The sequence below is a fragment of the Cricetulus griseus genome, assembly GCF_003668045.3.
Source record: "Cricetulus griseus strain 17A/GY chromosome 1 unlocalized genomic scaffold, alternate assembly CriGri-PICRH-1.0 chr1_1, whole genome shotgun sequence".
Taxonomy (NCBI): domain Eukaryota; kingdom Metazoa; phylum Chordata; class Mammalia; order Rodentia; family Cricetidae; genus Cricetulus; species Cricetulus griseus.
In genome coordinates this window covers 112,635,932-112,660,800 of record NW_023276807.1, presented here as the reverse complement: position 1 = coordinate 112,660,800, position 24,869 = coordinate 112,635,932, and the positions used below count along the sequence as shown (strand labels likewise).

Genomic DNA, 24,869 nt, shown 5'->3' with positions numbered 1-24,869 from the left:
ACATGTTAGATGCCATCAGATCCATTCCAGGTATGCCACAGATGCAGATGCCTATTTTTCTTTACCATTGAACTCCCTCTCTGCACATGGCAGGCTTGACTGCTTGCTGATACTCTTTCTGTGCTTACAGACATTTCTACTCCTTGACACATCTGGTAGACTACTGGGCAGTTGCAAAGGGAAGGTTGGATCCCAGTGCAGTTCACCTCATACCCATGAGAAGGCTGCAGCTTCCACTTTCAAACTGCAAAGCCTACATCCAGTTCTGTTGCAACCACATCCCCACATGCTTGTGAACATAGTGGCCCTGTCCATTCATCAGTGTGGTCTCTTTCAAAAACTGGATGGCCCAAACAGCTCTTCATGAATACCTAGAGGTCCTTTCAATGTCTTCTGAGGGTTCCCAGAGCATGGTAGGGACTTCGTGGGATACAATGATGAACATACAGCATAGAATGTGAGACTTCCTAGGAGATTAGGACACCCAGCAGTGGCAACAAGCTTTTGTTTGTTTGTTTGTATGTATGTATGTTTGTTTGTTTGAAGCCCATTATAAAATGTCCCCCTTCACCCCTTGAAAATAGTGTCCAGATCATTACTGTAGACTTCAGGAAAGTTAAATCCAAGAGAGCCACAGATATCATGTAGTAGTATGTCTGCATGGCTGAGGGCCATTTCCAAAGTTCACCAGACTCTAGCAAAGGCCATAGAGACACTATCAGGTCCTTTGTCTAGTGACTCCCAACTTGGACAGTACTGAGGAGAAAGGAGAGCAAGCTTCGAAGACCCTGCATGAGCAGGGCTGTGCTTCTGTAGTTTGTGTTGAGGTGGTAAGGTCTGAATGTGCAGCCGCAGGTGGACAGGTCGGCACTACATTGACTGCTGTAGGTTTCTAGAAAAAGTTTCCAAGATGAAATAGGGCTCACAAAATTAGGCATGCATTAATATTCCATACAGATCAGGGTTAGAAAACTGGTGTTCTGGATATTTCTGACCACTGGAATTTTTGTTACATATTCCTTTTCTCCATCTTTGTTTTCTTTGTTGTTACTAGGGTTAAACCTAGGTCTTCACAATTGCTAGCCAAGTGCTCTACTGCTGAGCTACATTACTGGCCCTTCTTTGTAAGGGCATTTTTGCTTTTGTTTTCCCTTTTGGTCCTTGTTCCTCTTCATCATCTTTTTCCTTCTGGCCCCCCTCTCCCCTGAGCCTTTGAATACACATCAGTGTGTTTTTACCGTTCGCCTATGTCCAGGCCACTGATCTATGTGTATACAACTGTCCATGCCACTAATCTATGTGCACACACCTGTCCATACCACTAATCTATGTATCCACACCTGTCCACACCACTGATTTATGTGTGCACACCTGTCCATGCCACTGATCTATGTGTACACACCTGTCCACACCACTGATACATGTACACATATTGGGAAAACAGAGGCTAGCAACTACTCCATCCTTTCGTCCTCTTAGGCAGAAAGAATGTCCACCAACACTGTCCTTCCAGCACTCTTCTCCATGCACCAGCCCTCTTAGCTTCACTGTCTGCATTGCTTCCTGTTTTTTCATCTCCCATCTCCCGGTAGCTTCCAGGCCCACTCCAATTTACTTTTTTAGCCCATCATTCCTCTTCTGCTCTTCAGGACAGTGGAGACAACAGTGTTTGCAAAATTGAGCACTCCCTTCTCTGCAAGTGTCTCCTCCCAGTGTAAAGTCCTTACTCCCAGTTGACAACCTCACACCTACATGGTTTTCTACCTACTTTTTGGGCTCTCTGCCATGCTTTTTATCACTGACTTTCTTTCTACCACCCATTCTTCAAAGGTTGGAGTCCTCCAGGCCAACCCCAGGCTGTTTGTCTCTTCAATTCATCCCCGTGGTTAAAGGGCCATTTCTAAGCTGCTGATTGCTAATGTCTCCTCTAATCCCAGGCATGAGCTCCAAACTCATTGAACTCTGCTACATCGTCACAATGCAGCATATCACTGGTAACATGACCAAGGTCCATTTCATCTTCACTCCTTGCACAGAGCATCAGTGTCCCTGCCACCTCCCTCCCTTGAGTCCCTCTTCCCTCTGCCTCTTACATAACATCGCCTTCCATGTTATATTTCATTCATCCACTAACTTCTCTCCATCAACAATAATATTGTCATGGACATCCACAGTGGTGTCGCACAATGTTGACACCTAACTCATCCATCATATTATGCCAAAAGTGTTTTTCTGAAGAAAGAAACTGGTTGTTTTCCTCCTGTGCTTTAGCCCCTTGTGTTTTTTCCTTTCTGGATGTCCTAGCTCCCAGCCACTATGCTCTTTACGGCATTTTTTTGCTACCCCTGTGGAGACAGAGCCACACTGGTCCCTTTCAGAACCTCAATGGTACTGTGTGAGTTACTTTATTCACTGCTGCAACACAGTACTTGATAAGCTCTTGAAGTGAGGAAGGGTGTATTTTGGCATTTTGAGGATACACATCATGGTGAGGAAGTCATGGCAGCAGGAGCTGAAGGAAGGAAGCAGGAAGTCAAGAATGCGAGTGCTTGGTTTGTTTTCGCTTTCTGATCAGTTTTCTCTTTCTGATCTCAGCCCATGGAATGGTGCTACCTACACTTAAGATAGACACAGGCCCCAATTTGAATACCTGGTCCCTAGTTGGTAGAGCCGTTTGGTAGGTTTAGGAGTTGTATCCTTGCTGGAGGAAGTATGTCACTGGGGGTGGGTTTTGAGGTTTCAAAAGCTTCGTACCATTCCCAGTGCACTCTCTCTGCTTCTTGTTTATGGTTCAGAATGAAAGCCCTCAGCTTTTGATCCAGTCATTGGGCTGCTGCCTGCTGCCATGCTTCTCCATTATGACAAACTGTATGCCTCTGGAACTACAAACCAAATAAAACATTCTGTAAATTGCCTTGACCATGGTGTTTTATCACAGCAATGGAGAGCAGACTAAGACACTATCTTACTGGTGTGCCTAGAGGCTTATCTCCTAAGTGATTCTAAAGCCTGTCAGGTTGACAGTATGGATCTCCACAGGCACACTTCCTACTTAGTATCTCTCTGCTATCTACATCTTGTAGGAAGAATTGATTTTCAGCTGATCCTGGAATCAAAACTCTGGACCATGCACAACCACAGATAGGCCTGACACTATTATTGTAAGGGTTCTATAAGCTTTTGCCATGATCCCAGTGGTAAACTGCCTCTCTTCACGGTGGAATGTCAATTCATTTTTACCCACAAAGCACTGAAGTTTGCAGATCTACATTTGATGAGTAGGCAAAATTAGTGAGAACTGGCAACTCATGCTGTTTGTTTTTTTCCAGTGGGGTTGGATTCAGCTTCCTTTTCTGCTGGATATTGATGATCCTTGTGGTTCTTACTTTTGTCATTGGTGCAAATGTGGAAAAATTGCTCTGTGAGCCTTATGCAAACAAGAAATTATTACAGGTAAATACGGTTTTCTTCTTATGAGGGAGGGTTGGGCAAACGCTTGGGCCTCACTGTATTTTGAGGGTTGCATCAAGTGAAAAACTATAGGTAGTTTGTTCTCATTCAACAAGTTGAAATTCTGCTTGTAATAGCACACTGTAGGTAGTAGTCTTATCCTGGTAGATACTGAGGAGGCAAAGAATTGGATCTCATGTTTGCTTTCCCCAAAACCAACTCACAAAGACTCAAGGACTCAGACAATACTTTCACTTTCTTCATTAATATAGAGGTTTGGTTCACACGGCTGGCTTCTAGGTGGCTTCCTAGTATTTTTCTGTAGATTTTAATTTGTAGGGTGTGTGTGTGTGTGTGTGTGTGTGTGTGTGTGTGTGTGTGTGTGTGTGTGTGTGTGTGTTGTATTGTGTTTGCATGTATGGAGGCCAGAGGTCAATGTCAGATGTCTTTTTCTATTCCACTTTTTGAGACAGGGTTTCTCACCAAATCTCCAGCTCATTAGTTGGCTACACAAGCTGGCCAGTGAGCCTCTAGGATCTGCCCTCCTCTGCCGTCTGGTCCTGAGGTTCCACACCTACAGTCATTCCTTTTGTTGTTGTTGTTTGTTTGTTTGTTTTGCAGATGGGGGTGTTGAGACAGGTTTCTCTGTGGCTTTGGAGGCTGTCCTGGAACTAGCTCTTGTAGACCAGGCTGGTCTTGAACTCAGAGATCCACCTGCCTCTGCCTCCCGAGTGCTGGGACTAAAGGTTGAGCTACCACCACCCATCATCCCACAGTCATTCTTTACATGGGTGCTAGGATCTGAACTCGGGTCTTCATGCCTGCACAACAAACACTTTACCCACAGAGCCATCTTTCCAGCCTCAGAGCCCGACGTTTGGAATGCATCTCTACTTCCCTCTTTTATTGTGTGTATGTTTTCCACCTGGCACCTGTTATAAAAACAAGTGATGACTGCACATGTAACCAATTATAGCTTCAGCTATTATTAGTCAAGTGTTACTAAATTGAGAGCATCAATGGATCACATCATCTCTATTCAGTTTCCTAAGAAAACAGTGGTAGAACATTACCTTCAAGTTATGTGTATAGGAAAATAATTAAGCATAGGTGAACTTCATGTTGGTCTTGGGTTCCATCCCTTAGATGTCTCTTTATATGTGTGTGAATATTTTAAAATCAGAAAAAAAATTCTAAATCTGCAACATTTTTGGCCCTGAGAAGTCTAGAAGGGAAATGCTGCACTTGTGCGTGGACAGAACATGCCTAGCCACATGCAGATATACATCTCTTTCACTTGTGTGGGAGAGTTGAAAAGTAAGGGTTTATTTTCTCTGTTTTGTTCTTAAGACAGGGTCTCACAAGGTAGCCCTGGCTGTCATGAAACTCACAGTGATCTTCCTGTATTTGCCTCCAGAATACGGGGTTAAGTCCATGTGCCATCACACCCGACTGGAAAATGAGTTTTAGTTTACTTTGTCCTAAGAGACTGAGTCTATTGCTTTATGACTTTCTCTTAATTCCTCTAAACCTAGTAGTCTAGTTATTCTTACTCTAATATATTTAATAAGTTCAAGTTGCTCTAAAAACACAATTTCAATTGTTCTGATTGATGCAATTCAGTGCTCAACCCATTTATTAGAATTGTGCTATTGTTTTCTGACTTGGGTTTAAAATGAATAAGAAATATCACAACATAAAATATCTCAAAAGTCTAACTGTACTTTTTATTGTATGAGTTTGTGTACAACTGTCTTTAAAACAACTTTTGTGTTCCAGGTTTTGGACACTCCCTACTTGATAAAAGAAGAATGGCAATTCTTTCTCTCTGGCTTGATACTCCAGAACTCAAACATTAACCTGACATTTGAACAAGTTTACAGGTATTAATCCTTGCAGTAGACATTTTCCTCCTGAAAATTGTGTTGTTGATAAGAATCAGTGTTTTTTTGTTTAATTTAATGGTAAGGAGTTGCAATTAATTTCAGAGCCAAGCTGTTTTCTAGTCTCAGCAAATGTCATATAAAAAGACACCTCTCCCAAATGTTTCATTTTCAAGCCTTGGTGACCTAGTCTCATTGATTTCTCAGTCCTCCATCTAGGTATTCCCTAAGATTCCCCAACAAAGTTAACAATAAGATGCATTAGCAAAATCCTTTAAGAACTCAGAGAGGGGCACATATCACAGACACCACAATAGTGAGGCAGCCTGTGCATTGTGAAGTCAGATTACTTGAGATCCAATATTAAGACAGCTTTAGGGCTAGCCTGTGCAATGTGCAGTCAGATCACCTGGAACTAGTCTTATTCCTGTGGTGTCAGACAATTCAATTTCCTTCCATTTAGTATGGTGCATAACAATAGGAGTCTCAGGGCTGGAGAGATGGCTCAGCGGTTAAGAGCACTGACCACCGTTCTTCCAGAGGTCCTGAGTTCAATTCTCGGCAACCACATGGTGGCTCACAACCACCTTGAATGAGATCTGGTGCCCTCTGCTGTCATGCCGGCAGAAAACTGTATACATAATAAATAAATAAAATCTTAAAAAAAAAAAACAATAGGAATTTCCCCTTGAAGTTATTATAGCTGGTAAGACGTATGTGCTTGACACACTCTAAGAACATGATAAAACAGTATTCTATGATTGTTCTTTGACATGCATTTTCAACCCCTGACATGTAAGAACATTGGTAAAACATCCTGACTTACACTGTTAACATCCCTAGGATACTAAATGATACACAGATTTCTCTAACCCTTTTACAACCTTAAATCTTCAAGCCCTTTCTTTAATTCTTTAATTACTATTCATATTTACATATCCATCCCCCCATCCCCCCATTCCCTTGCCCTCCCATCCTCCCATGTTCCCCACCAATCCCCCCAACAGGCCCTCCATGGGGGACCTTCAAAGTCTGTCAGATCATTTCAGGGAGGGTCTAGGCCCTCCTTGCTGTATCTGGGCTGCAATAGTATCCCTCCATAGGGAATGGGCTCCCAAAGTCCATTTGTGCTCTGGGGATAAAGACTGGCTCCACTGTTAAAGGTGCCATAGACGGTCTTGACCTCCTAGCTGGCACCCACATTCAGAGGGCTTGGTTTGGTCCAATGCTGTTTCCCCAGCTTTATAGTCATAAAGGGTCTCCATGCTATCAGTGGGTCAGGTCAACTGTTTCTGCGGGTTTCTCCAGCACCATCTTGGCTCCTTTGCTCATTCCTCCTCTCTTTCCACAAGTGGATTCCAATAGTATGGTTCATTCCTGCATTCCTGGGATGATGCCAACTTGATCATTGTGGATGATTTCTCTGATGTGTTTTTGGATTTGATTTGCCAGTATTTTGTTTAATTGTTTTGCATCAATGTTCATGAGGGATATTGTTCTGTAGTTTTCTTTTTTAGTTGTATCTTTATGTGGCTTGGGTATCAAAGTGATTGTAGCCTCCTAAAAAGAGTTTGGCAATGTCCCTTCTGCTTCTATTGTGTGGAATAACTTGGAGTACTGGTATTAGCTCTTGTTTGAATTTCTGGTAGTATTCTGCACTGAAACCATCTGGCCCTGGGCTTTTTTTGGCTGGTAGACTTTTGATGACTACTTCTATTTCATTAGAGGCTATATGTCTGTTTAAACTGCTTATCTGTTCTTAATTTTGGTAAGTGATATCTATTCAGAAAATTGTCCATTTCCTTCAAATTTTCAAATTTTGTGGAATACAGGTTTTCAAAGTATGACCTGATGATTCTCTGGATTTCCTCAATGTCCATTGTTATGTCCCCCTTTTCATTTCTGATTTTGTTAATTAGCATGATCTCTCTGCCTTTTGGTTAGTTTGGATAAAGGTTTGTCTATCTTGTTGACTTTCTCGAAGAACCAACTTTGTTTCATTGAGTCTTTGTAATGTTTTCCTAGTTTCTACTTTATTGATTTCATCCCTCAGTTTGATTATTTCCTGTCATCTACTCCTCCAGGGGGAGATGCTTCTATTTATTCTAGAGCTTTTAGTTGCGCTGTTAATTCGCTAATGTGTCTATTCTCCAGTTTCTTCATGTGGGCACTTAGTGCTATGAACTTTCCTCTTGGCACTGCTTTCAAAGTGTCCCATAGGTTTGGGTATGTTGTGTCTTAATTCTCATTAAATTCTAGGAAATCTTTAATTTCTTTTTTTTTTTTTCATTTCTTCCTTGACCCTGGAATGGTGCAATTGCGAATTATTCAATTTCCATGAGTTTGTAGGGTTTCTACAATTTGTGTTGTTGAATTCTAACTTTAAAACATGGCAGTCTGATAAGATACAGGAAATTATTCCAATTTTTTGTATGTGTAGGTTTGCTACATTGCCCAGTATGCGGTCAATTTTAGAGAAGGTTCCATGTGGTGCTGAAAAGAAGGTATATTCTTTTGTGTTTAGATGGAATGTTTCATAAATGTCTGTTAATCCCAATTGGGTCATAACTTCCGTTAGTTCTTTTCTTTCTTTGTTAAGTTTCTGTCTGGTGGTCCTATCTAGTGGTGAGAGCGGGGTGTTGAAGTCTCCTACTATAAGTGTGTGAGGTTTTATGTGTGATTTGAGCTTTAGTAATGTTTCTTTTACTAATGTGGGTGCCTTCATATTTGGGGCATATATGTTCAGGATTGAGACTTTATCTTGATGGAGTTTTCCTGTGATGAGTATGAAGTACCCTTCTTCATCTCTTTTGATTGATTTTAGTTTGAAGTCTAATTTGTTAGGTATTAGGATTGCTACACCAGCTTGTTACTTGGGTCCATTTGATTAGAAAATCTTTTCCCAACCCTTTACTCTGAGGTACTATCTGTCTTTGAAGTTGAGATGTGTTTCTTGTATGCAGCAGAAGGATGGATTCTGTCTTCCCATCCATTCTGCTAGCCTGTATCTTTTTATAGGCAAGTTAAGACCATTGACATTGAGGGATATTAATGACCATTGATTGTTGATTCTTGTTTGTTTTGGATTTGTTGGTGGTGGTATTATTATGTGTGGATTTCCCCCTTTTTTATTTTGGTGTTTGGTAAAGTGGGATTATCTACTGCCTATGGTTTTTTGAGAAGTAGTTATCTTTGTTGGGTTGGAGTTTTCCTTCTAGTAATTTCTGTGGGGCTGGATTTGTGGATATGTATTGTTTAAATCTGGTTTTGTCATGGAATATCTTGTTTTCTCCATCTATAGTGTTTGAAAGCTTTGCTGGATACAGTAGTCTGGGCTGCCATCCATGTTCCCTTAGCGTTTGTAGAACTTCTATCCATGATCTTCTGGCTTTCAAAGTTTCCATTGAGAAGTCGGGTGTAATTCGGATAGTTCTGACTTTATGTTACTTGGCCTTTTTCTTTTGCTGTTCTTAATATTTTTTCTTTATTCTGTAAGTTTGGTGTTTCGATTATTATGTGGCGAGGGGACTTCTTTTTGTGGTACAATCTAGTTGGTGCTCTGTAAGTTTCTTGTACTTTCATAGGCATATCCTTCTTTAAGTTGGGGAAGTTTTCTTCTATTATTTTGTTGAATATGTTTTCTGTACCTTTGATCTGAATTTCTTCACCTTCTTCTATACCTATTATTCTTAAATTTGGTCTTTTCCCATATTTCCTGGATGTTTTATGTTAGGGACTTGTTGGACTTGAGATTTTCTTTGGTAGATGACTATACATCCTCTAGTGAGTCTTTATCACCTGAGATTCTCTCTTCCATCTCTTGGATTCTATTGGTTATACTTACATCAGTGGTTCCCGAACATTTACCCAGCATTTCTATTTCCAGCACCCCCTCATTCAGTGTTTTCTTCATTGTTTCTAATTCTGCTTTCAAACTGTGGATTGTTTGAATTGTTTCCTTCACTTGTTTGGCTGATTTTTCTTGTCTTTCTTTAGATTCCTAAAAAGATTTATTTATTTCTTGAATTTTTTGGTTTCTCTTTTCTTCCATTTCATGTAATTTTTGCTTGGTTTTTCTTCTATTTCTTTAAGGGATTTTCTTGTTTCCTATTTAATGGTCTTATCATCTTCATAAGATAATTTTTAAGGTCCATCTCTTCTTTGTCCTCTGCATTGGGCTTCTCAGTTCTTGTTGGTGTGGAGTCCCTAGATTCTGGTGGTGTCATATTGGTCTTTCTGTTGTTGAATGTATTCTTATTCTGTCGTCTTCCCATCCCTTCTTCCAGTGGGTGCAGGTGACGTTTCCCCCTCTCTTTTAGTCTCCTCAAGCAAAGGGCAGAGGGCGGAGGGGGGACCAAGAGTGAAGTGTGTCCAGACTCCTGGTGGTCTAGGCAGGTCCACTCCTGTTGAGGGGCAGGCTCAGGAAGAAGGAGGGGGGTGATGGGGGAAGTTGGGGGCAGAGCAGCTCCCAGACTCACCTCAAGCAACAGGCAGAAGGCAGAGAGTGGAGCAGGGACAAGGATGATGTGTGTCCAGACTCAGGATGGGCTCCCCCTGGCTGGGCAGGTCTACTCTTGTTGAGGAAAAGGCAAGAAGGAGGAGGAAGGGTTTAAGGGGGGGAGTTGGAGCCAGAGGAGAGACCAGACTCACCTCAGGCAGCAGGCGGCGGCAGGCGGCAGGCAGAGCCAAGTCCTTTCTTGAGTATAATGAACCCCTCATTTTTAAAAACTTTTCTTTCATTTGCCTTCTCCTTGGTAGTGAGTTGGCTGAGGAAACATCCAAGCTGTCAGCATCTTTTCCCTTCTTCCTTACAATGTTCCCTCTTGTATGGAAGACCTGGTCACATTCATGATCCCCTTTGGATCTTTCCACCTTCTTCAGTAAATGTCTTCTGATGTTCAACAGTCACACAGGCACAGGCATGAAAGTACCTGGTGACTTCTGGAGGTCTTGCTTCAGTACTTCAAATTCTGGGTCACCTGACAAGACGCATAAAAGGGCCTGATCTCATTCCTGAGGGCTCTCTGTTGTTTAATAGCATTCAAAGAAAAATTATTTTCTTTGCCTTCAGTTCATCTTTTAGAGTAAGTTTCTAAATAGTGTGTGATATTCCCTTCCTTCTAACCCTGAAGTAACTGACACTGTAATCATTTCCCATCATGACCTTTGCCAGGTAGAGAAATAGTCTTACTAGCCTGATGGGTAACTAACCTTTCTCCTCGTCCTTCGTGAAGGTGAGAGATTTCCATGTGCTAATCTGGCCATGTTTCTCTGCTCCTTCTCATAGGGATTGCAAAGGAGGTCGGGGTGTATATGCTACCTTTCATCTTGATAATGTTTTCAACATCAGTGAGAATTTCAACATTGAGAAGGTGAGTTGTTAGAACCAGTCATAAACTTGACCTTGTTTACTACTAGACACAAGTGCATTCCTTCCTTTTGGTTCAGACTGATATGAAGTCCATAAAAGATAAAATGTATCTGTCTAATGAAAGTGCTTCACATTGGAAAGCTGTTGAGCCATCATGCCCCCCTTAGTTCCTCTAATGGCCTTCCTTAATACCAAATGAGCAAGATGTGGGCTAAGACTTTCTCCCTTGTTCCTGCTTAGGATCTACTCATTCTGCAAGCTGTTTGCAACCTTCACTTTTATCTGTTAATCTCAAAACACCTTCTCACCCCACAACCAATTGTCTTTCTCTTTTCACACTTTGAATTTTTCCAATAGACTATGCAAGAACCTCCAAAAAGGTCTCCCATAAAAAACTTCTCAGGGAAACCATTAATTTCATCTAGTGAACATGCTCTACAAGAACAAGCCTACTCACTTCCCAGGGATGTTGATCCTTCAAGACCAATTTCTCTATTCTGTCAGGTCCCAGTCTTGGGAATCAGGCATAAAGAACTATTGTAGCCCTGTCCTCATTCCTTACAACTTAAGCACTGCCACCCCAGAACTCCTGAATGGGTTATGTGAACCCTACCTACCTGTGGCAAGAAGCAGAAAGGATAGAATCAAAAGTAGAAGAATGCCCATCTTAGCTGTGGTCCAACCCATACCCTTGTCATGTCTTGAGATGACAAGGAAAGACCATCCGAGAGCACACAGAACAGAAGAAAGAGCAATATTTTCTGTGCCAGGTCTAGAGAGCGATTAGCTTATATGCCCTCAGTCTCCCTGCTAGGAGGCCTTCTTTGGCCTTCTTAGCTTCCATAATGAGGAGACTGATCTCAAACAAGACCTAGGGAGAAGGTCCTGGGCCACATCTTGCTCACTTTGCCATCATGGAAGGTAATTAGAGAAAACAAGGGAAACATGATGACTCTACAGCTTTCCAATGTGAAGATCTTTTGTTTGAAAGGTTTACATGAATTTTGTATCTAGCATGTTCCCTAAATATTCCCATAAACAAAACATCATCTTATAACCAAGTCCTAAGCAGATTTCTTGTACTCCTTTGTCCATCATACTATGGTGCCCCAGCACTGTGTTATGTAACAGTTTGAAATGATAGACAGGCACTGTATGATGATGGAAACTAATTATTGGCTGTTAGGACAACCCAATATCAGCAACCACATTCCCAGGATCATTGTCTCCCAGAAGATATCTCCCATGCTTTTCCTACTACACTCGTACTTGCTGGTCCCCTCCCTGGAAAGCCAGCCTACTCTCCTCTTAGCCTCATTTGTCAAGAGTAGATGCTTAGACATCATTTCTTCTCTACAGTCCACTTCTGCTGAATCCCCTCGGTCTGGTCTTCCGATGGAGTTCATGAGACCCTCTCTTACAACTCAGCCTCTTCCCTCCGAGGTCTTCACCATTGGAGATGCAATCTTACTTCACTTTAAATTCCACCTCCAGAGAGAATACTTTTGGAGGCAGAGAGGGAAGTAATTAAAATAAAAATATGTGCATCTCTTTCAATCCAGTGTAGTCTCATTCCTCTTGAAGACATTGAGTGTGTGGCCTTCTTGGAAGATAAAAGTATGCTTTTGTTTCACACAGTATACCAAAAAAATGATGAATGAGTTGAAAAACCTGAATGTGAATATTGATGGCATTGAACTGTTGGACAAAACAGGAAGGAAAAGCCTGCATGACTTTGCACATTCTGGGATAGATGCAATCAATTATTCCATGTACTTGAAGGAGGTATGAGCAAGATACACATGTATGGTCTTTGGGGAGAAATTAGAGTATTGTGCTTTTGTTTATCATAACACTGGATTCCCATAGCATAAAGGTCGGTGTTTTAAAGGTCAGCAATTTAATGGTATTTAGTATATTTATAGTTAGCACTTCCAGTCCCAGCATGTTTTCATCACCCACAGGAAACACTCTACCATAAGCTATTGTTTCCCAGTCCCGAATTCCTGGCAGCCACCCAGCTATGCTATATTCTGTATAATTCATATAAGTAGCAACATACACTTTGTGAGTTTCATTTCTAGATTCTTCCACTGAGCATGTTTTTAAAATCTATAAATGTTATAGTACGTATTAGTAGCATATTTTATGGGTGAGTAAAAATAATACATATAAATATAAATGCTAATGTTGTAACCTGTGTAGGAGTTTCTAGCCTTATTTTGTTGCTTGATGGCTGTGGCACCATGCTCAACATGCTGCTTTTTGATGGTGTTCTTATTTCAAAAGCCCATGTCTGTAACATGTTTTTTTTTTTTTTTCATTCCCTTTTTGGTAGACTGAGAAATCTCCTACCAAAGTGGATCTGCTGGCATTTGCCTCTTCTCTGGAAGCAAAGGCAAACCAGTTGGTAAGTTCAATAGTCTTGTTCAATTCTATCATAGTTGAAAAGGCAAATATTGACATCATTGTTTAGGAAGCCACAAAGAGGTCCTTGTCGCCATTGCTTGATCTTGTCTCACAGCACTTCACTAATGCATTAGAGGCCCCATTGGCAGCTGTCCCTTTGTGGTTCAGAAGGCTAAATAAACAGCTTTACCTCTGCATTGGCTTTCACAAATCAACACCTCCACTTCAAATGCATGCACACATGCATGCATGCACACACACATACATATACACAGATATACATACGATCCTACACAAGAGAGAGATGCACACGTGGGGACACACAGACATATACACATGTGAATACACAAATGAATACACAGCATGCAGACAAACATACACATGCAGACATACACATATACGTGTACACAGATACAGACACATGTGTGCACTCATACACACAGGCATGCACACATACATTTGCACACACACATTTTCCTTACAGTCTGAAGGAGTATTAACTGAGTTGTGCCTTTCATCGTCAGCAGTAGGCATATAAGACTGAGCAGAGGCACCATCATAGCCCATAGACTTGCCCACCATCGGCTCTTCTGCACAGCCGGAATGGTCTCATCTAAGAAATAGCAAACTGTGGTGACAAGGAAACTGGGCTCCAGAGAAGATCCAGGTTTAAGTCCTGATTCAGTCTCTTCCTAATGTTAGTAGCCTAAGCCGGGTATTTCATGCACCTGTGCCTTATTTTCCCCATCTATAAAAATGGAGGCAGTAATTATATCTGACTTACATGATTGTTATAGTCCATATAGTAACCATCATTTAAGTGTGAATTAACTTGAACAATCTTCAGTTGAGCCTTTGTTTTTCTCAACTGTAAAACAAGGAAATTGACTAGCTATATCATTTGGGGGCAGAGTAAAAGGAACCACAGCATCTGGTGTTTAGGAAGTGCTTTTGAGTGTGAGGTGTTGACGAGCCTATGGCTCTGTAGTTTGAAGCACTTTGTCTAGAGGCTGTGTGCAAGCCAGCCCAATGCCTACCCATGTCATAATTGTCTAAGAGGGGACCCTGTGGTCATGTATCATCTTCTGGTGTCCTTTATGGTTAAAGAGTATTTTTGTGGTCCAGAAGGATGGTATTGATCCTTTTGTCTTCTTTTCCTTGTAGCCTGATGGAAAGTTGAAACAGGCCTTGAACACAGATGCACAGGAAATTAGAATCATTCACCAGCAGCAAGTCCTTCCTTTGCAGCAATCACTGGTAACTGTCAACAACCTGTGGCATTTCATGGTGGCCTGAGCAAAATCTAGCCATCTAGTTATCTAGTTAACTTGCAGATAGCCCAAAGACACACATTTGTCTAATGGAGGGCGTAACCTCTCAGCCTCAGCCTCAGCCTCAGCCTCAGATATGGAGTTGGGCTTTAAAAACCACAACCTTTTGCCTTCCTTCACTGTGCTCCCCTCTGTTCCTTCCATAAAAGTGTGAGCAGTGAGGTGCGCACCACACCTGTCTCCAGCACCTTGCTATAGCTTGCACTTCTGCTAAGGGGCCTCCCAGGCAGTGTGATTGTGCTCTGGGGCCATGTTAACATATTCTCTAATTCTTTTTCTCCACACTCTGCTTAGAAATATGTGAAGGTGAGGGTAAATACCTCTATTTCCTTCAGCTCTGTTGGCTCCCTCCATGTCTGTTGCTCTCTTTCTCCTCTTTTCTACCCCCCATTTTCTGTTCCTTGCTTTTAATGTAACAGGGGTAGTTTGTAGTTTGGAATCACACAGATCTGGTTTCAAATCCCTCTTTGTCCCTCTAAAACATAGTGACTTACCAGTGTCCTCATCAAACAATAAAGTTTCAAATAATAGAAGCAAAGAGAATGGTGGGACATTGGGGTTGTCTATCACTTGGTCCATAGAAATGGATGACTTCTGAACTTGGAGAATCAGAAACCAGGGGAAACAATGTTATGCTCGCTCCTGGGCCTGTTTGTGGCTGTAAAAGGGAGAACTGTGTGGAAAGTGGGTCCCTATTCAGCGGCTCAGGTTTGAAGATATACTAAAGTCCATCCTCTCCAACATAGAAACTTCTGAATCTAGTTTTCATTCTGGTTGTCTCTCTGTATGCTCCTTCTTACTTTCTGGTTTGCTAGAGTTCCACAGGGTTCTCCCATTGGATTCATATACGTTGTGTACTGACTTCTTACAATTCTCTGTCTTTATGCACCACCTAGAACAAGCTTGTTGACATAGTAAGCACACTTATTGCTGTTGTTTGCATTTTCCATCTATGCTTTTCTTCAAGTAGACAGCACACCCTTGTCTCTTCTGACCTAGAACAGCCTGGCCACAGATCTATCATATAAACAAGGGGCTGGAAAACTGGCCCTTATCAACCACAGCCTGACCTGATCCAGCCTGTTGCCAGTTAAAAAAAAAAGTGGGACACAGCCATTACAGCTTATTAGAAAACTATGGCCCCTCTTAGCCATAAGAATAGAATATGGTGCCAGGAGATGGTGTCACATACCTTTAATCTTAGCACTCTAAAGGCAGAGGCAGTTGAATTCTCTGTGAGTTCCAGGGCATCCCAGGCTGTACAGAGAAACCGCGTCTCAAAGAACAAAACAAAATACAAAAAAAGAGAGAGAAGAATAGAATATGGCCCCTAAAACATGAACTAGTGTGGCCTTTTACAGATAAAGTTTGCAACCTTAAGCTAAACCATTCATGTAAACCACACTTGATAGGCAGGCTCTGTTTTAATAATGCTTTTTCCACTGACTAAACCCATTTTGAAGGCGTTCTTGTATGCTGTGTGTGTGATGTGCTGCCCTTAGAGTCTTTGAATAGGATACTGCTTTTCTTTTATGGGTTTTCTTATCCACCAATGGGGTATAAGATCCATATTGTTGCTCATGTCTGTTGTACTTTTTAGAATGCCGCCAATTCACTGTGTGGTCAGATTTGATGTTTGTGTTGGGAGAGGTGCTGAGATAAGGCCTGTGTTCTTGATGCTTTGGATACAAATTTTGATTTTTTTTTCTTTTCCCCACCAGAATACTTTAAAAGAAAGTGTCCGGACTCTTAAGCACACAAGCGAGAAGTTGCCGGTAAGGGTTTTGATTTTCTTTTCATGAGATTTTGTTATTAAACATCATACCTACAATTCCAGAGGAATTGTTTTTCATAAGTAGTTTAAGATAAAAGGAGTTGTTCAGAGTATTTTCGGGGGACACACTTGGTTTTCCCTTCTCCCGAGTGCTTCTCTTGATGCAATTTTCAAGTCTGGGTCTTGCTGTGTAGGAGGTGAGCTTCAGCATAAATGCTTTCGTAAAGATGGTGCTGTGTATCACTGGTAGTCTCATCACTGTTAACCACGCATGCTCACCATCACTGTTAGGCAGGTCACGGGCTTTTCTGTTGCCCACTCTTTAAAAGACCCAGCCTGGAAGAGCAGACTCTTGTTGAAGCTGCAGGGGAGCGTGGCAGTAGGCAGGCATGCATGTTGGAGCAGTGGATTAGAGCTTACATCTGATCCACAGGTATGCATAGGAAGAAGAAGGAAGGGAGGGAGGGAGGACACAGAGAGAGAGAGCACTAACTGAGTATGGGCATGGGCTTTGAAATCTCCCACCACATTTCTTCCAACAAGTCCCCACCTCCTAATCCTTGCAAACTGTTCCATCAGCTAGAGATCATGTTTTCAAATATATGAACCTATGGAGGCCATTCTCATTTACTCCACTGTGAGGTGATACCCCAGACAGATTTACTGTTTGTGACTTTGAGGGGGCATCATCTCAGTTATCAAACAATAACAGAATGACAAATGCTTAGGACATAAGCAAGAGCACAGGTTGCCCTAAAGCCAATGCTCAGAATACAGCCACTTGTCTTACATTCTGTCAGTTGAAATAAGCCACTTATTTCAACAACCATTGTTATCATCATGAGGTAGAGAAGTACAGTTCTGCCTCAGTGTGTGTGTGGTGGGGGATGGCTTCCAAGACACCCCATCAATACTCAAGTTCCTTACATCAGTTGCACAGTATGTGTGCCTAACGTAGATATACCTTCTGGTGTACCAAAACCATTTCTAGATTATTTACAACACTTAATGCAATAGAAACATGATTCAACTAGCTGTTGTCCTGTTTTATTTAGGGGCTAATGATCAGAAAAATCTTTACACATTCAGTAAACCTCTCCCTTACTTACCACAAAAGGTTAATTGAGCCAGGTGATGGTGGCACATGCCTTTAATTACACCACTCCAGAGGCAGAGGTAGGCAGATCTCAGAGTTCAAGACCAGCCTGGTTTACAGAGCAAGTTCCAGGATAACTAAGGCTACACAGAGAAACCCTGTCTCAAAAAAACCAAAACAACAAAACAGGCTAATTGAATCCCAGATTCAAAACTCCTAGATTAGAGGGCTGACCATATACCATCCTAATAACCCTGGCAAGCTATGCCAGGAAAGGCACCAGTTACCTTGAAAGGTTCATCACTCCACCACAAGACGTGCTCTGGAACAGCAACAGAGCCCCGAGGCTGTGCTGTGTTCATCTTGTACACACAACTGCAGCAGATTCATAAGAAAGAAGAATCTTTGTTGAACTGGAAGGACTGCTCATATGAGCTTTGGGGTGTAAGCCCACAATTTAAAAAGGGAGCCAAATATTGTGACACAGTCCCTGTGAATATCTGCTCTGCTCCAGGGCCATGCCTGTGTCCCTGATCCCAGTGCCATGTCATGCATGTGTGTCCCATGCTAAGGGAATCTGGAGACTACTGTTGAGCTCATGATCTTTTCTGGCTCCGTCTGCACATCCAGGATGAGACCTGCATGCTAATGTTGCCCCCACTGGGGCCCAGCCTAGGATATGAGAAGTAGACAGAACTGTTTTCTGATACACCTGCCCAGCCTCGTTCCCCCAGACCTCTGTGCAAAAGGAACCTTTTCTCCATTTGTAACAAGCTATTACTTGGGTTTTCAGTGACTGGGTCTTGGTGCAACAAGTTTCGGCTTTAGATATTTTTAGAAGGAAAAAACTAGCTAGCTTGGCCACCTCGAAGGAAGTCAGTTGTCTCCTCCGCAGGGAGCTCAACAGTGTCCTCCTTTCAGCCATGTGAATTCGAAAGCAGCCAATGATTCCCATCAAGAACGTTCATCTCCTCCTCCCATCCTCAGAGGGCTGAGTCAGGTCTTGATGTTATAGGCCATAGTCACCAGACAGCTGTCCATCAACGAGAGTTCCGTGTCTGTGGATGTGTTCAAACAGTTATATATTGAGTAGAAGGCCTCAGGATTCAGCTCGGTAGTAAAATACTTGTCTAGAAAACACAGGCCAAGGGCTCCATACCCATACCCATACCAATAAAGAAAAGGAAGGAAGAAAATATTTGGGGAGGCAGTAGTTTTTTTTCTTCCTCCATTTTTTAATTTAAATTAGAAACAAGATTGTTTTACATGTCAATCCCAGTTCCTTCTCCCTTCCCTCCTCCCCTGCCCCCCACTAATACCCTACCTATCCCATACCATTTCTGCTCCCCAGGGAGAGTGAGGCCTTCCATGGGAGATCTTCAGAGTCTGTCATATCCTTTGGGATAGGGCCTAGGCCCTCCCCCATGTATCTAGGCTGAGGGAGTATCCCTCTATGTGAAATGGGCTCTCAAAGGCCATTCTTATGCTAGGGATAAGTACTGATCTACTACAAGAGGCCCCATAGATTTCTGAGGCCTCCTCACTGACACCCACATTCATGGGTCTGGATCAGTTCCATGCTGGTTTCCCAGCTATAAGTCTGGGGACCAAGAGCTCCCACTTGTTCAGGTCAGCTGTATCTGTGGGTTTCACCAGCCTGGTCTTGTCCACTTTGCTCATCACTCCTCCTTCTCTGCAACTGGATTGCAGTTCAGTTCAGTGTTTAGCTGTGGGTGTCTGCTTCTACTTCCACCAGCTGCTGGATGAAGGCTATAGGATGGCATATAAGTTAGTCATCAATCTCGTTATCAGGGGAGGGTATTTAAGGTAAGGAGGCAGGAATTTTTAATGTCTATAACAAACATCTAAAGAACCTTGGTTTTGTTATTATTAATACAGAGAGTTTTGTATGTTAGCTACTGACATAGCAGGGCATTGTACTAGATACCAATGTACCCAAGCAGATGGGTTATATGACAGTACCACTCCATTTTACAGAGGGGCATCCAGGGCCTGAAGATTCTGAGCAAAGGGAACGGGGATCCTGGAATCAGCCTCCCTAGGACTCTAACTGATTTGCAAATTGTCTAATTAAGTCCATGGTTCCCCTTCCAATTATTGTGTTTTCCAGGAGAAAGTGAACAAGATCATTGAATCTTTGGATTCTGCTCAGAATTTCCTCACCAATAACATTTCTTCCATCATTATTGAAGTAAGTTTTATCTTCTTAAGCAAGGATGTAGATGAAGTGCTGTGTGAGTATTCCAGGATGAAGTAACTATACCCATTAAGTATGTTCTAGTTATTTTAATAATAGCCTCAATCTTTGATTTCTTTCTAGGAAACAACGAAGTTTGGAGGAACAATAGTAGGCTACTTTGAACATTACCTGAATTGGGTCTTGTACGCCGTAAGTAGCTTTGTCTTTTATGAACGTAAAGGGTGCCACCTCTCACAAGAGTCATTTTCTAGTATAAAATCTGGAGGATATTAGAATCCTGTGATTTTAGTTGGAGATAAATGAAAGTGTCTGTCTGGACCTGATGTTCCAGCTCTTCCACGTCTTGTATGAGGAACTAAGGAAGCGATCAGCAAAATAGCTAGGATTTTATTTAAAGGTACAGTGCAAGTACAAAACAGATGCTGCAAGGAAGCAGCAGGCCATCTGAGGTAGGCTGCACAAGATGAGCTGGTTAAGGCTTCCTTGTATGGAGTCCAGAAGGCAGAGTTAGTTGCTAGGGGTAGTGAGGGGGTGGTTTTTGTTTTAACTGAAGGCTTAAGGTCTTCATTCACTTCACTTGTCCTTTCCCATGGTGTGTCTGACTTTAATCATAAATATGCCCAAGTATGCATAGGTGTAAGAAGTAGGGGTTTTCCCTAGATGTTCACTCAGAGGACACAGTTTGTTGTATTGTGAATACACCCCAAATCAGCATTTCTCCAGCACTCCTTCAAGTCCCGGGGTATGTTCCAGGATATTTTTGAATGAACACGGAGTTTACAGAAAGGTTGTTTTGGTCAAGTGACACACTGCTGCTGTTTGGGGTGGGGTGTGTGTACAGCTCAGTTTGGTGCAGTGGGGGGTCTCGGTGGCTAGGTGCATGGTTAGTGGCTAAGTGTATAACTCAGGCCAAGTGGAGTCCTATATTGCCAAGATTTCTTTATACATGCCTGCTTCAAGAGGATTTGGATAAGGGGAGACAGGACCTATATGGGGCAGCCTTCCCATGAGGGAGAACACCCCTCCCCAGTCCCCTCACCTCTTGGCTCACCTTTGCAATATGGCTTCTTTCATTTGGTGCCTAATCCTTTGCCAGATAACAGAACAGTGCAGCACTAGGCTGGGCACATCTCCATTCCCCAAGCAGTTCTGCAGGATGGGTCTTCATATTCCAGGCAACAAAGAAGCGAACCGCAGCTCATGGGGACTAAGTGTCTCCCTATAAATGTGTGGATTTGTACTAGCTGTAGAACTCCTCAGTGCTCTTCAGCTCTCAGCTTCATGGCTTCTGGGACACTCTTGTGATGCACACCTCTGGATGCTCTTGTCAATACAGCCAGGGGGCACATCTTTAGGCATGAAGTTTTGTGAGACTGGCTCAGTGAATGTTTGCCTGTGTTTTCCATCCCACAGATCACAGAGAAGATGACATCCTGCAAACCCTTGGTCACCGCAATGGACTCTGCTGTTAATGGTGTTCTGTGTGGCTATGGTGCTGACCCTCTGGTAAGAATTTCATATATCACAAAGAGATATATTAAGTAATTGTGTTCTCTCCCCCACCCCCATATTGTGTTATTAGAAGTGGTCTACATTTTCAACCTTGTTCAGAGAGTTTTACAGCTTTATGACAACACTATTCCTTTTCTGAAGATAGAGGCCAGAGAGGTGCCACTGTTACCGCCCTTTGTCCCTTACCCATCACTCTGACCACCTTCCTTATCTTTTATTTATTTATGGTTTGCTTTTTTGAGACAGGGTTTCTCTGTGTAGCTTTGGAGTCTGTCCTGGAACTCACTTTGTAGATCAGGCTGGCCTCAAACTCACAGAAGTCCACCTGCCTCTGCCTCTGCCTCTCTGCCTCTCCTCTGCCTCTCCTCTCTCTGCCTCTCTCTCTCTGCCTCTCTCTCTCTGCCTCTCTGCCTCTCTCTCTCTGCCTCTCTCTGCCTCCCTCTCTCTGCCTCTCTCTGCCTCCCTCTCTCTGCCTCTCTCTGCCTCTCTCTGCCTCCCTCTCTCTGCCTCTCTCTGCCTCCCTCTCTCTGCCTCTCTCTCAGCCTCTCTCTCTCTACCTCTCTCTCTGCCTCTCTCTCTGCCTCTCTCTCTCTCTGCCTCTCTCTCTCTGCCTCTCTCTCTGCCTCTCTCTTTCTCCTCTGCCTCTCCCTCTCTCCTCTGCCCCCCTCTCTCTCCTCTGCCCCTCTCTCTCTCCTCTGCCCCCTCTCTCTCCTCTGCCCCCTCTCTCTCCTCTGCCCCTCTCTCTCTCCTCTGCCCCCCTCTCTCTCTGGTCCCCCTCTCTTCTCTGACCCCCCTCTCTCTGCCTCTCTGCCTCTCTGCCTCTCTGCCTCTCTGCCTCTCTCTCTGCCTCTCTGCCTCTCTGCCTCTCTGCCTCTCTGCCTCTCTGCCTCTCTGCCTCTCTGCCTCTCTCTCTGCCTCTCTGCCTCTCTGCCTCTCTGCCTCTCTGCCTCTCTGCCTCTCTGCCTCTCTGCCTCTCTCTCTGCCTCTCTGCCTCTCTGCCTCTCTGCCTCTCTGCCTCTCTGCCTCTCTGCCTCTCTGCCTCTCTCTCTGCCTCTCTGCCTCTCTGCCTCTCTGCCTCTCTGCCTCTGCCTCTGCCTCTGCCTCTGCCTCTGCCTCTGCCTCCTGAATGCTGGGATCAAAGGGCATGTGCCACCGCCACCTGATCACCTTCCTTTTCATAACCAGTTTCTCTTGATCTAATGGTTTTCATTAGGGTTCATTTACAGGAACATGGTTGAAGGGTTGTTTAGAGGAGTGGGGGTACCCTTACCGGTGGTATAACACCAAAGAAATTTTTTTTGCCTGCATATAAATTCCCAGGGAGGCCTGGGCTTCGTGAGCCCTACCCTCTCTGTAACAAGATGTTGATGGGCCCAGACTTGTGCAGGTCCTGTGCAAGGAACCACAGCTGTTCTTTGTTCAAGACTGTCACAGACATGTCATGCATGGAAAGCAGTATTCCATAGCACCCAACACCAATCTTTATACACCTTCCTCTGACATTTCATGAGCTTTGGTGGGGGTGATATAGATGCAGCATTTAGTGTCAGACATTCAAAAGTCATATTGTGATTTTGACCAATTATAACCATCTTTAGTTACCATTGTTCACTGCAAAAAGAGGTTCTCTGACCAAAACTGACAGTGGCACCAACCCCTGAGCAACAATGTAATTATTTGGAAGGTAATTTTATGAGCATATCATGTCAATTTAGCACAGTTACAGCAATAGCTTCCTCATAAGGGCCTACAACTTAGTCAAAGGCACAGGCTTTGACTAAGTCTCCAGTTCTAGATATGGATTATCTCTTGTGAAGCAGGCTTCAAATCCAGCTAGAAATAATAGGTTGGTTATCCCATCACAGAATTGCCACTGTTGCACCTATGAGTACATCTCCCCTGGTCTGCAGATAGTGCTGCACACAGAAGCCACAGCTGAAGTAAGTCTACTGAGGACAATTCTCCCACAGCAGTGCACAGAGTCTCTTCTGGCACTATGAGGGTTAAGTTCTAGTCCAGTTCCAACCTGATTTCTCTGTGTTCTATAACCAGAGTATGTGGTGTCTGCAGTGATAATGATTGAATCTGGTTTGCACCCAACATCAATGGCAATTGCTTGTGCTGTTTTGAAGGTCTCAGGAGTCTCTCTGACCATCTCACAAGGAGGTAGCCCAGCCCTGACTTTGGAATTTTATTACTAACTTTACAGGTTTTGAGGGTATCTTTATCTACTCATGCAGGGCACTTCCATTCAAACTCTCACATTTTTTTAAATTTAAATGTGAATGACAGAATATTAGGTTTTCTTGTAGCTTTTTCATATATCTTTAGTTTCATTTGGGCCTTCTCTAGTTCCCACCTCACCCCCTCACTCCCACTGCCATTTTCAAGAAGGCATAATCCAGGATTAAGTGTGAGATCTGTTTTATAAATATTGGCAACAATTTTTTATATCAACACTTCTTTTTGAGAAAGCATGCTTAAATTTAGTCTGTGGTCAGTCTGCTGCAGGGGTTAGAGATGGTACATTTTGGGGAGCGCTGGTATATGCTGAACGCCACTTATGTTCTCTTGGCTGTACTGTTGTGGGATGAAGATGGCAATGTCTTAACTATTCAGACACAGAAAAGATCAGAAAAGTCAACTAGCCATATTTACATTGAACTATATGGGAGGCACTGGAACTTGTGCCTACTGGCTGGCAGCTGTGTTAGTTAGACAGTCTAACAAAGATACACCAGGTGGTGTGTGATTAGGTGCTTTTTGACTGTTTTAGACCAAATCTTAGTTTTACCACCAGATGCTTCTGTTCCTCTTTTACAAAATAAACATGATCCTAGGATCTGCTTTTCCTTCAGAGAGATTAATTCTGTTACAATAACACGTTGCCCTCTCTGTGATGGCTGGTTCCTGCTTGGTTCACAATTGATTTTGAGAACAAAATAAAACCTTTAAATATTGCAAAAAGAATTTTCCCCCACCAAATGTTCTTTCCTATTATCTATCCCCAAACATTTAAGTCTCCTGATTGTTGTTGTTTTAATCCCCAGAATTTGTTCTGGTTCGGCATAGGAAAAGCCACAGTGCTCTTGCTTCCTGCTCTAATCATCGCTGTCAAGTTGGCCAAGTACTATCGCAGGATGGATTCAGAGGACGTATATGATGAGTGAGTATGGGGTTTCTTGAGAGCCAACATTTCTATGCAGCACTGTCCTCGGAGAGCTACCAAAGACCAGTTGAGAACAAACTTGACTTCTGCATAAGTACTAAATTGTCCCTTTTCCACTGGTTTTGTTATTTGTGGTGGTGGTGGTGGTGGTGGTCTTGTTCTTGTTTGTTTATAGCCAATCTTATGATTCTGTTTTCTTCTTCTTTATTGTTTTTTGTAACCAATCTTATGATTCTGTCATTTTCTTCTTCTTTAATCTCAGCTTTCTTAACCAGTGTTCTTCTGTTTCAGCTCGTCTGTCTCGGGAACATGGCATTTCACTTTATGATAACTGTTGTTACTGCTTTTCCCTGGCTCTGCCGCCTGCCCTTTGCTTTGTGTCCACTGAACATGCATGCTTCCTTTTCACTTCTCATCTTCTCTCATTATCTCTGTAATTTTAATTGTCAGCACATACCTCAGTGAAAACACTATGGGGTGGGGGTGGGGTAAATCATGGCCTTAATAGTGATAAAACAAGTAAATAACCCTGTCTCCCCTTTTTTATATTTTATAGTGTTGAAACTGTGCCCATGAAAAAGTAAGCCTTTTTAAAAAAAAAAACTATCTTCACAGATGGGATGGGGGAGGTTTCCACATCGTAGACCTTTAGT

General features: G+C 42.8%; 1 protein-coding gene across 2 annotated transcripts in view; it reads left to right on the top strand.

Moving 5' to 3' along the window:
- Prom1 (prominin 1) overlaps window positions 1–24,544 on the top strand; it is a 95,178-nt gene extending 70,634 nt beyond the window's left edge. For both annotated transcript variants that reach the window (XM_035452750.1, XM_035452749.1), the window contains 12 exons: window positions 3,330–3,453; window positions 5,230–5,333; window positions 10,621–10,705; window positions 12,343–12,489; window positions 13,043–13,114; window positions 14,278–14,370; window positions 16,166–16,219; window positions 19,446–19,526; window positions 19,656–19,724; window positions 20,949–21,041; window positions 24,098–24,213; window positions 24,508–24,544. In XM_035452750.1, coding sequence (XP_035308641.1) covers window positions 3,330–3,453; window positions 5,230–5,333; window positions 10,621–10,705; window positions 12,343–12,489; window positions 13,043–13,114; window positions 14,278–14,370; window positions 16,166–16,219; window positions 19,446–19,526; window positions 19,656–19,724; window positions 20,949–21,041; window positions 24,098–24,213; window positions 24,508–24,544 — 1,075 coding nt within the window. The remainder of the gene's footprint in view (window positions 1–3,329; window positions 3,454–5,229; window positions 5,334–10,620; window positions 10,706–12,342; window positions 12,490–13,042; window positions 13,115–14,277; window positions 14,371–16,165; window positions 16,220–19,445; window positions 19,527–19,655; window positions 19,725–20,948; window positions 21,042–24,097; window positions 24,214–24,507) is intronic.
- Window positions 24,545–24,869: the final 325 nt, after the last annotated feature.